A 12527-nucleotide genomic window follows, 5' to 3' on the forward strand; every position below is an offset into this window, starting at 1 on the left:
ACTGTTTCTCTTCATCTAGCTCTCTTCATGGTGAGGTTCCACACGTATCCATTTCACCTAAATCGTTTTGGCCAATGTATATCTGCCATTTCAAAAAAACGTTTAGGCTACCACACACTCTTGCTTCTTAAATAGATACTATTTTCACAGATCTAATTCTGGAAGGTTGTACATACCTAGCTGCTTAGAACCTATGGAAAACATTCATCTAGAGGGGCTGAAAAGTGCTCCTTACCATACAAAACCAAGTAGTCTTCAGCAAACAATGTATAGTGAAGTATAAGAAATGCTTTGCTAGAGGTTATAACAAACATACCGAACAGCATTCAATATGTGTCATCACCCAGATTTTGGTCCTCATGAGATCAAGTACGTACAACTACTGAAATAAACATCTCTGCAATCACAGCATGTTATATACTACAGCTAGAACACTACTACACAGTTCAGTCCTGCTATTTCACCTTTCTATAGAACTACAGAAGTAGATTGTCAAAAGAGGCAGAGATGTAAGGCTAACCTAGACTTTTGAATCCTGCCTCTCCAACAAACTAAAATGGATTCACGAAGTCTGTCATATGGTTACCCAGGGGAATTTAAGAAATGGTGAGAGAAAGACACTTAAATGATTAAACCCAGAGGTAGGGAACTCATACAGGAAACCATAATACTCTCCCAATATGCTTTCATCAGCAATCTTTTACTGGTTAGTAGCACCAAAATGCTAGACAGAATATAACAGCTTCATACAGAACAATGCAGCAAGAGAGAACTCACAACAAACTATTTTAATGCAAACAGTGTTTAATTACTGCCGAGTGGTTTTACTCAATATGGCAACACTATCTTTATTGCCTCGATACACTCACATGGGCATGCTTTCAATATTCAGCATACCAAATAGCCAGCTAAATGTCAGCCACGTTGTTCTGTTTACCCAGAGAAGAACACTGCTGCAGCGGCCTCCAAGGAACTTGGTGTTTTAAAACAAACTTCATCATGCTCAGAGGGACTAACACTTCGTTCCTCCTTCACAGGGAAGGCACCAATAACTGCAGAAGTGTCAGCCTCCAGTAGAAACATGTGTCTCAACTCAAATCTGGTGTAAAGAAAAGCATTTCATTAACACAGCTCTGGCTGTTAGGGGCACAAGGAGGACGCAGTTGTGTATTTTTCAGCCAGTGCATCTAGGGCAGTTACACCTCAACTGAACACACAAGAGTCCTTTCATCCATTCATCTTAGCCTTTGCAAGGACCTAGTATAAAATACTAAAACAGATCTCTGCCAGAAAAAAAAAAAATCCATCTCCATTCTAATGCTTCTGAAAATAGATTACAATTTTTTGTTTTCAAGCATTGAGAAACCTTGTCCTAATTTAGCAACCTGCAGGAAATCCCACCGCTGTAGGGTAGGGAGTTCTATAAAAGCTCAAAGTACTGTAACCACATATGAACAGAATTATGAGTATGTTAAGCATCTGCAGAGCCTAGTGAACCTTCAAACAACAGGCCCAGTTAAAAGCAAAGTCATGTCCTTTTATTGTGCTGTAGACAATAAAATCATAAGCTTAAATCCCTTTGTTTTTAAGAAGGCTAAGCATCGCCAGATTTTAAAACAGAAAGCTTAAATCCCTTTGTGCTTATGAAAGCTAAACATCACTATTTTAAAACACCAAACTTACCGCTGAATATCCAGGAAAGGCCTGTTATCCGTATCTGTGATCTACTGACTCCAGCATAACCACATACTGTAAGGAATTCTCAAGCTCACATTCAAAATGTGAGGCAGAGCTTATGAGCAATACATTACTGCTTCCCTTGAACCAGCTGTGAAATTGAATCAAATATTATTCTGATCTCAGTTGGCTTAAATATCATTAAATTTGGACTTAAAGTTGGACTTAAAACTATCCTTTCACATTTTTTTTCCTCATTAATTGTCACAAAATTCCTGAAATGTACAAATTGTTCAAAGCCAGACTGTTAATTCCAAACCAAAACAGTCGGTCTGTTCCAAGCTTGACACTAACAAAGTGCCCTGAGCTGTTAATCTCTTGCCATTTAACTGGGATAAACTACACTGGTTTCCTTGAAATACAATATTCACACTATTTGTAAGTGCCTCAACTGGAATCTGTTGTAAATCCCAACTAGCATTTAATCTAGTCAAGTGGGGGAAGCTACCCTGGCACAACATAGCAAGCTGATGCCTGCTTAGGTTTTAGAGGTCAAAAACCTTTAAGACAGCTAAGCATGCCCCTTTTACAGATAGTAAATTGAACTGTAAAGCTCATGCTAGAGCCTTGACTGCCACCAAGCAATGACTGAACATGCATCTGCAAGGTGGGCACAAGCCACCATCTGAAGATAATTGCTGCAAAGCTATCAGAGGAAAGGGAATCGGTGCCTGATGGGATGTGTGCCTTGAACACCAGTTTTTAAAATACCATTCACTCCAGGCAAACACACTTAGTTTCTCATTAAACTGGACAGACTAGCTTTTAGTAACACTGACTGGAAGTATTACGGACTGTTCTGCAGAAAAAGGAATGTACCTCAAGGAAAGGATGCTTCACCAAGAGCAGCTGATACTGCAGAATGCAATCCATCACATCAACTAGTAGCAACTTTTTCCTGCTGTTTAAAAGAATTAATGAATGTAAATTCATATGTAAGCAGGGCAATGGGGTTTAGGGCTACTATGGAAACTTTAATCAAAAATTATCATCCTAAGATAATCAGAATTCATTCAGTTCTATTATTTGAATGTGAACATGTTAAAATGAAACATACTTAAAGTCCTTTCTCAGGACTTATGCTGTCTTTTCACAAGCGGTCAGAAGTTCATTTGACTCAAACAGGATCCCGCATCTACATAACTTAAGATTTAGACACACCTCAACCAGAAAGGACTGTAGCTGAAAATATTTTTTTTTATAACTACTTCTAATATATAGTATTGTTTAGCCATGTTGCATATCTTTAGAACTAGAACAAGATTATTTATATCAAAACAAATTCTTTAGAATTAGCTAGTAAAACATGCTGAATGAACTCAATTACAAGTACTGGAGTATGAAAGCTAGATTTTCAATCTACTGACAGTAGATAAACATAAAATACTCATTTTTAAATCCACTTTTGAGACTTCATGAAAAATCCAGAGATGGCATAAAAAGAGAATTATAGGCTCTAGCAGTTCAAATGAACTGCATTCAGTCAACTGAGCACAGTCCTTTACTCCTGTCCTGAAGGTCTGACAAAAACATTGATTACTGTACATTCTTCCTCTTGATGTAAGACAATACAAGCATGCCTTTCAGTGAGCACTCTGAAGTATGTCTTACTTTGAATATTCAAAAACTCAGTACTGTTCTGATGAAATTTCAAGCAATATCATTAAAAGAACAAGTTTGTGTAGTACGTAATCACAGGAAAACAGCTCAGCCAAGGAGTAAAGATCTGCGCAATAAAACATGTCTTCTCTACCCTGAAAGTAAAGTTTAATAAGAAAGGGTGTAGCATGGTCTGATTGTAACGTATGTTCTGTTCCTGCCCTAGCCTCAACCGGCCTGCAATTCAGAGCTGTGTTTCTGTTTTCTATCAGAAAAGGGTGAGGATTAACTTTGTATACAAACAACTACAAATATATCAGTGGTAATGAAAAGATTGATTTTATTTGTTTATTTAACTGGGTCTTCTCATACTTGTAATTTTATCAGAAATCATCACCTTACAACCAGGTATAAGCAATGAAAACTTGAACACAAGCTTTGCTTAAATGCCAAGTTTCTTGACAGCATGGAACTTATCTATAGCATAGGTTTCCAAGATAAACTACAATTTCCATTACTGGGACATGAAAACTGTAGGCAGTAACAAAATATAGGGGGAGAGGAATTAGGTAAGGGCATGGGCATCCACTAACATTAACCTCTACGGTTCCCTGTTGAGGGAAAATCGGGTGGTTGAATTTCATCCCACAATTTCAGATCTTTATCTTGGATTCTTTACCACACTTAATGAGCATTTGTAATTTGTGCTCTGGAACCTCAACTGTCATACACTGGGAACACAAGGTAAATGTTTACAAACTGTCAGGCGCCTACAGTTTGAGCCTGTACAATTAACACTAATTGTCCAAACACCCTATTCAAACTAATGGCTGTAGGAATTCAACAGGTTTTACTAAATTATGTATTGCCTACGGAAAATCTTTGGTTTATGATCACTGTACAGAGAGTCTCCTGTTCCAGACTGAACCAGTTGCTTAAATCTGATTTTATTTGTAGAAAGATACATGGAAGTTTTGCTATAAGCCTGACACTAAGGTGACATGCAAATGACTGACTGGAAACCAGTTGCAATTTTTATTATCCACAACTGCAGCAGAAGAAACATTCAGAGCACCAAAGACCTTAGACAGAGGATGTACTGACCAAATTTCAATTTGGATAAAAGCCTGGCAGGAAAACCAGCAAAACAAAAATATCCCACCACAAAACAGTCTAAATAGGATTAAGGCAACAAAGCCTTAATTTTTGAAGTGAAATTTAAAATGTTTTAAACTAAACAGAACACTGAAATAGAAAACATAAGCCTCTAATTGTAAACATTTATTTAATAAATGTTCTCTTAAATGTTGCTAATTATAGTGCAAGAATGGAAATTGCTTACTTACTAACTGTTGTCATATTTATAAATTTCACTCCTTGAAAGGGAATCTTATTTACAAATACAGCAAGCATCATCTCAGTATAGCCAGCACTGACTCCATTTAAAAACAGGGAAACCAGCTGGGAGCAGGAGCAGCAACTTGTTTTCAATCGGAATACAAAGCAAGTGAGATGAGACCTAATACCATAAACAAAAGACAGACAGACAGTTCTTCAAAGGCACTGAGGTTTCTAATAATCCTTTCTAAAGGCTCCTAAGGAGGTTTAGTCCCTACTGAAGCCAATGGGAGTCAATCAGTACAAATCAAGCAAATCAGAGTGCAAAACAAGATTTATTTAAGACCAAGGTTTCCCACTTACTGAACTCTCACATGTTTTGAGGTATTGCTTCTGTCTTTGACAATAATGATAATGCTACAAGATATATGCCTCTTAATATCATAAACAACAGTTCAGAGAGAATTCTCTGAGTACAACTAAATAGAACGAGAGATAAGGCTCAGAAAAACAGTAAAAGTGCTTTTGTTCAGAAAACATTAATGGCTACAGAAGTTTTTTCTCCTCTGCAGAATAATTTCATAGCCATGAGCCACTAAGCTATCAGATACCTAGATTTTCATGGCAGAAAATCTCACTTTACCTAGAATACTAGAATTCTAATTTAATCTGTTTAAGATGAGATGTTCACACTGTGCTGTCCTGTGGCATGATCTGGGTTTAACTTCAAGCCGCCCCACTTCCATGAGAAATGGAAGTCCCTGAGCCTAGCTTCTGTCCCTCTCCTTAAAACAAACAAAAATCTTAGCAATAATCTGAAACTGGTGATTTCAAGTCTGCAGAAACATTATGACTGCAAACCAAAGATACATTTACGAGTCTAGAAAAGTTTCTGTTGATAAATTTTCCTGATAGCTTGGCGCAGTTGGCACAACCCGCAAGTCTACTAACACGAGAGATGACAACTGGCACAACAGTATTCCAAACATACGAGGTAAGCCATGCTCGCCCAGACCATCTCTCCTCCATTTCCATTTCCACAGTGGTGTATTATTTTATACGATATATACACAAAGAGAGATTAAAATTGTCTGCATGAACAGATGGCTGTATTTTATGCTTTCCCAATACTATGCATCATAGAAAGGTCTAACACTGGTTAATTCTGTCTCTTCTCGGTGGTCTCTTACTTTCAAAAATCTTTAGAGAAAAAAAAAAAAACAAAAACAAACAAGCAAACAAAAAAACCCTGCTCCTATAAATATCCAAATTGCCTCTTCCTAATCCTTTAGGGTAGTCTTAAACTTCCTTACCTCTACAAAGAGGACAGAAACCTAACCACCAGTCCTGTACTACAAAAGCTGTTCCTGTGTCAAAGAAACATCTGCAGTAAGACTGTGGTAGCGAGAAAGTGGTTTGTGGTTTGGATTTAAGACATTCATAGCACCACATAACTTCCTGAAATAATCACAGATCAGCAAAGCTTCCTCAAGATAGCATTATTTTGATCAATACCCTTCCTAAATGACAACACATTGGAAGGAGCTCAAGGCAACAGAGGTATATCACTCCACCTGGTCAGTAACTATGGAAGAAGCAGCCATTAGATGCACTGCCTTCCTGTCTGAAAAATCACTCCATTCCACTCCCCATTCAGTTCTGCTGATAAATATCCACTCCCTTCTCTTTGATAAACACTATTTGAATGCGCTGCTAACTACTGCTTTTCCACCACAACATCAGTCCAAGGAGCCCAGAAATACTTGACTCAGCCTGACCAACTACAAGATAAAGTCAGTTAAACTACGAATTCTGCATCAGCTGGACAGGAATATGCCTCTTCAGAACCTCAAACCACTCTTTGCACCCCTTTAAATAATTACAGGGAAGATGGCAGGTCAGCTAGCTCACACCTAACTTTCGTGTAAGATCACATCCCCCAAAAAGCTATTTCCATTTCTTTCCATCATCAAAAAAAAAAAAAAAAAAAAAACCAACACTTTTCACTTTTCCAACCACAGGAACACACAGGACTGAAGAGTGGAACTCACCACTTCGGTGTAGCCTTTCCAGTCCATTTCCGCACGTTACTGAACCAAGCACAATTCAGTTTTCACCTCTTAGGACAAATCTTAGCAACCTCAGCAACAAGGATTTTTAAAGTCAATGTTGAAAAAAATGGAAGCGGTACTCAAAAGAAAACGGAACTGACAATACAGTACAAAACTGAAAGTTTACCGTAAATGCTTCCAAACAAACGCTTCTCCTAACAACAGGAAAATAAAAGCAAGTTGCCCTAGCAGCTTTCTAGGTGTTCTCCAGAGCTTACTTGTTAAATGCATCTTCATGTAACTTTGTTAACAGGCCTATCCAGAGTAGCCAAAATGTCACGGGGACCAAGGCAACTGCGCATGCCAAGCCAAACCAGACCTCACACTAACTCAGTTACGCGTGATGAAGTTGAACAGATCAGGACCTGCAGCCCAGCAGCTCTGTAGATTATACTGCAGCCCCTCACAAATTGCAGAAGAGCTAACAGAGCTGTCCTGTGCTATTTGCCATTGGTTTCCAAGTACACATTTGTTTTCTTTGAAAATGGTTTTTGATCCTAGTTTTGTTCCTAATTTCAAATTAAGGAAAAGCCTGGCAATTCAATGGAATTGTGCTTCTGTATTGGTGCAATAAGCATTAAATTTAATGGTTCCAAGAATACCAGTGAGTAGGTTGTACTTAAACAGATCTTGTACAGGTAAATTATGGCCACTAACAAAACAGTTGGCAGAGGACTTATATAGCAGCAGCTTCTTGATCCTATGTAGGGAAATTGCAGCAAGATGTGTCCTTAATGAGCTGGGTTTTTTTAAGATTGAGAACTTCCCTTCAACGTATCCTCAAGCCATTTTAAAGCCACACTTCTAATCTATGCTCAAATTAAACACAAGATCTCAAATCTCATCATATGATCAGCTAAATCTTGCAGAAATGGCCTTCTCAGTTCCAGGGGTAACCTTCAGGTGAGGAAGCGTTTGCAAGCCTCTTACTGAAATCTGCTCAGGAGGAGACCTGCAATGCGTATACTTTTACTCCACAAGATCAATCAATAGCCACAAGGCCAACGTTTAAAAATGTCGTATCGCTTACAGTTTAGCAAAGCGATCTGTTCTCGCTAACAACCAAACCAGTGTTTTTTACGTAAGCCCGAAGGCCTGGCTCCCCAGGGGCTCTCCGAGGTGTTTCATTGCCCATTCCCGTTCCGCTGGCCATCAGGGTTCTCTCAGGAGCCCGAACCCCGTCACGGCTCTACCCGGCGCAGGAAGCCGCCGTGCCGAACCCTGAGGAGAGCGGCGTTTCCAGCGGGCAGCCCGGCCGGGGCAGGGCAGGCGGAGGCTCTCGCTGCGTTTCGCCAGCTGGAATCCTCCCTGCCCCGCAACAAGTGACGGCCCCTGCCCGCTGCGGGCACCGCGGGCCAGCGCCTCTGGCACCGGTTATGTAACGGGCGGGCCGCCGCCGCCGCAGCTGAGCCGGGCCCCCGCGGCCGCAGAGCTTGAGGGCCGCCGGCGCGGGAACTGACCGACCTTCCCGGTAGGAAGGTCTCGGGGTGGGGAGGGAAGCAGCCCGGCGCAGGTGAGTGCGGAGGGCGAGCAGCCGCCCCCCCCTTCCCTCCCCGCGCCGCCGCAGGTGCAACGGCCGCTGCGGGGTCACCCCGGCCCCCAGCGAGCCCCGGCGAGGGGCGGCCAGCGCCCTCCTCCCCTCCGAGATGTCCTCCTCCGCGCTCCCTCCTCCCTCCCGAAGGACGAAGGGAACGAAGGACATCGTCCCCCCGCCCAGTAGCTCCGTCGGTCCGGGGCACAGCCCCACAGGGCGACCGAGGGGCAAGCGCGCAAGCTGAGACGGGGGGGGGGGGACGGACTTGCCCCCCTCTCCTTTCCCCCGGTGCTGAGCAGCCTCCCTCGCCCGCCCCGGCTCTGTTTACCTCGAGCGGCCGCCGCTCCTCCGCAGAGCAGCGCGGCGAGCAGCAAGCAAGAGGCGGGGGCCGGCAGCGAGGACGGCATGCCCGGGCGGCGAGGCGGCGGCATGGCAGCGCGGAGCGGGGCAGGGTAGCGCACAGCCCCGGCTGGCCGGGCGGCTGGGGCGCCCCCGCTGGTCCGGGCTCCGCTCTGCGCCGGGCGGAGGGCTCGGCTCGGCCCCGAGGAGGAGGAGGAAGAGGAGGAGGAGGGAGGAGAAGCGCTGCGCTGCCCCTCTCCGCTCGCCTTTTCTCTCCTCCTCCCCTCCCTCCCCCGCCTGGCAGCGCGGCGCCCCGCCAGCGGCACCTAAAATGGCGGCTGCGAGCGCGGCCGGTCGTCCCCCCCCCCCCGCGCCGGTTAGAAGGCGGAGGAGGGAGCGAACCAACGGCGCGGGGGATACGGGAGAGCCCATCTGCGCGGCGGGGAGGGGCGGAGCAGACCGCCGGGGAGGGAAAAGGCCTCGCCGCAGCCGGCGGGCGGCCGCCGGGCACCGCAGCACCGCGTCCGCAACCCGAACGGGGGGATAGGTTATGCCAGAGGGGGTTGGTTTTGGGGGGGAGTCGGGGTTTGGTTTTTTTTTTTGTTTTGTTTTGTTTTCTTTGCAAGAACGGAACCTACCTGCGTTGCGGCAGCTGCGGTCAGTGGGCGGTCAGGGCTTGGCTGATGCCCCGCTGCAGCCTCCCAGCCGATTTAAGCACATACTAATTAAAACCCCAACATCTCAGGAAAAATTAAAACCCATATAAAGCTATTTAATGCTTTCAGCCTAGCAGTCACAGCTTTTTTTTTTTTTATCAGAAAAGCAAAAAAAAAGAAAAAAGCAGCTATTTTTTTACCTACTTCAACACTGATGCCAAAGACAGCAAGGCACTGGGAGGAGGACACACAAACCCTGGTCCACCTCTGAACCACCCCAGGAAGGAACAAACTGCCAGCACCTGCCTGCAACAAGCACCCTGAAACAAATACATGATGCTTTCTTGCTGTGTTATCGTAGCTCTGGAACTGCGGTCCTGCGGAAATGTGTCTGCTTTGAACATGAACATACCCTAGAGCTCCATCACGCCTCTCCGAGTCAATGCTCGTAGATCTGGGAGGTTGCCTTGGTGCTCATCCCCAGGTACGCGTGCTGCAGAGAATGACTGTCCCGTGACGTGGCACTAACCCTGCCCAAATGGAGAAACAGCAGCTCTCACAGTTTAGACAAATACTCTGCATAGCAAAACCCCTTTTTTTTTTAATGTAGTTTTACTGACTTTTATTAAGGCAAAAGTCTACTAGTTCTGTTTGGAAAAATTCACAAATATTACCTAAATCAAGAAGTTTCACAGGAATAATTAAGTTGCACAGAATCTGTCTTGTAATAGAAAAGTTATTTTTTCTTTGGCCAAAAATTTCAATTAGAGAATGCTTCATCAGAAGAAAAAAATACTTTACCACAAGTAAAGTGGTAAAGTACTTTAGTTCTGACAACTAAAATGCAACCAACTTATTTTATAATTAGAAATGACTACTCATGCTTTGTACCTATTAGCCATTTCACTCCCACAGTGAAATAAAAATACAGTCCAGAATGTTCAAGATCCTCGAGATGTGGTATTTCTTTATTTTAAAACACTATGAAATTTAAATACCAAGATTGATCTGTTCTGGAAAAACCTCCCCCTCCCTCCCAAGGCAAGCCCTGAACTGTCGCCTTCCCTGCTGACTACCCGTTGACCCCAAACTTGAGATGGAGGGACCAGCCAACCAAAGGTGAGAAACCAACTTACTCACTGCCCTTGATCGGCCACTAGGTCCCCACAAGTTGACAGAATCTGGTCTGCAGCGAGCCAGTGCATTTGGACAACTCAAAGGCAAGCTGTTCTGCCCTCCAAACAGCTTCTTCCATCCTGAAAGCCAACATCTTGCTGCATCGCAAGCGTTTTTGCTAATATGAATGTGTGCAGAGCAGAAAAGGAATTTGAAGAGAAATACACTGTGGTCCAACACAATGAACAACACCCCAGTTACTATCCTGGGTGAGGGAGCTATCCCTTAACCAAGCAACAAAACTAGTCCACATTTACTTCATTGACTGTAGGCCACCTGCTCTATCAAGAGCTAAGACATCTTTCTTTTTTTAAATAAAGCTAAAGCCTCAGTCTAAAACCCCTTGATTTCTCAGCCTGTCTAACATATGCTGGATGGCAGATCATGTCAGAAGAAGCCTGTAGCCCATCTGTTGCCAGATAGCTGAGTCTTTACATTCTGCCAACGCAGCTTCAGCTGACAGAATGCTACATTACGTATTTTTCTTTTGTATGGAGAGTAGAAAGACTGTCCGGCTCAGAATGACTCTCAAACTAGTCTGACTAACTTCATGCCTGAGGAAGAACCGCCTCGTTAGTAAAGATTTGCAAGGCAAGGTATCATCAGTTAAAAGACGACTGCCCATTGATGAATACCTGATGTGACACAAATCTGGATTTTGATTAGGAATATAACTATGTACAGAGCGTGAATATCAATATCAAAGTCTCTGAAGAGGGCTTTTAAGTCAGTGGCCAGCTGGCATGCAAATATGTACACATACTCCAAAACTTCTTCTGCAAAATATGTTATTACCTTTAAATTGGAGAACAACCTAGGTTCATTAGGGATGGCAGAAAAGACAGTTTAAAGGGCAAAATTTGCTCTGCAGTCCACTTGGGCTATGTCACGCGTTATAGCACACTACCATCAACCACAGCAAGAAGGGGACTTCAGTGTTACCATCAGGAGTCATTTAAATTATTCTGCTTCTGCAGAATTAGGAAGCAGAGACATTTATAAAAGAAGAAATGCTATGCCCAGGTAAATCTTATTTATTGCACAATCTGAGCACCAGCTCAGATTAATCAGCTGAATCAGTCATGATGAAACTGGGAAATTTCCAAGGAAGGAGAAGGCATTGATTCCATTTCACTCTTTAAGCAAAACTCCTCCGAATCAGTTGTTACTAGGGCACTGATTCAGTAAAGCAAATAATTCTTCAGTCTGTATTTTAAGATCAGTTAGATGAATTTGTTTAGTTAGATGACTAAGTGGTTTGCATTGGGAGTTTAGTGGTTGAGGATACAGATAGTATGGGCACTCCACCTACGGTGGAGATAGCAAAATGAAGTTCTGATCCATATCAACACGGATGTTCCGTTGGCACTTACTCTAGAAGTATGGCAAATACAACATCCTCTCAAATACCCATTGTTTCACAACATTAAATTTGATTTAAATTGCCCAGTGAGAGCCCTGCTATGCACCAGTCCTATTTGCTGTTAAACAATAACTACACTGTTTGCCAGAGGTAGCTGCATTTCACAAGCTGACAGATTCTCACTTTCTCTGAGATGCCACATGCCATTACTTCAGAGAAACTCAGCAGCACCTTCATTTTTACCACCTATCTCCCTCCTACTCTCTGACCTGCTTCTCAAGCTCCAAAAAAACCATTGATTTTTATTTTATTAGTAAGCAACAAAACTGGAACAAATGGCTCCTGGCAGAACATGTTTTCCATTACAGCTGAAAAACTATCGGACTGATGTCCTTGAAATGCACAGTGTGACTAATGCCCGGCTTGCAAGGACCCAGGAGGACACATTTATCGCTCTTGTCAGAATGGAGCTGAACAGCCAGAAATGAAAAGATAAGGTAATAGGTAAAAATGAATGCCTTTGCTTGCTACTCAAAGGAAGCCAGTGCATACCATAAATACAGAGAGAATCGAGACATGCTCAGCCAACAGCGGATCTGGATCTGATTGTCAGAGCTCAGGCTGACATGAATACATGCGGAATATGCACCATTAATTCTAGATGTTAGACTTGT

At 43.1% G+C, this 12527-nt stretch overlaps 1 protein-coding gene across 4 annotated transcripts in view; it reads right to left on the reverse strand.

Annotated features, from left to right (window-relative positions):
- CLSTN1 (calsyntenin 1) overlaps window positions 1-8820 on the reverse strand; it is a 39507-nt gene extending 30687 nt beyond the window's left edge. For all 4 annotated transcript variants that reach the window (XM_086764437.1, XM_086764435.1, XM_086764436.1 and 1 more), the window contains exon 1: window positions 8648-8820. In XM_086764437.1, the coding sequence (XP_086620563.1) occupies window positions 8648-8750 (103 nt within the window). In that variant the 5' untranslated portion in view covers window positions 8751-8820. The remainder of the gene's footprint in view (window positions 1-8647) is intronic.
- Window positions 8821-12527: the final 3707 nt, after the last annotated feature.

Source organism: Chlamydotis macqueenii, chromosome 21 (assembly GCF_036417535.1).
Source record: "Chlamydotis macqueenii isolate bChlMac1 chromosome 21, bChlMac1.mat, whole genome shotgun sequence".
Classification (NCBI taxonomy): domain Eukaryota; kingdom Metazoa; phylum Chordata; class Aves; order Otidiformes; family Otididae; genus Chlamydotis; species Chlamydotis macqueenii.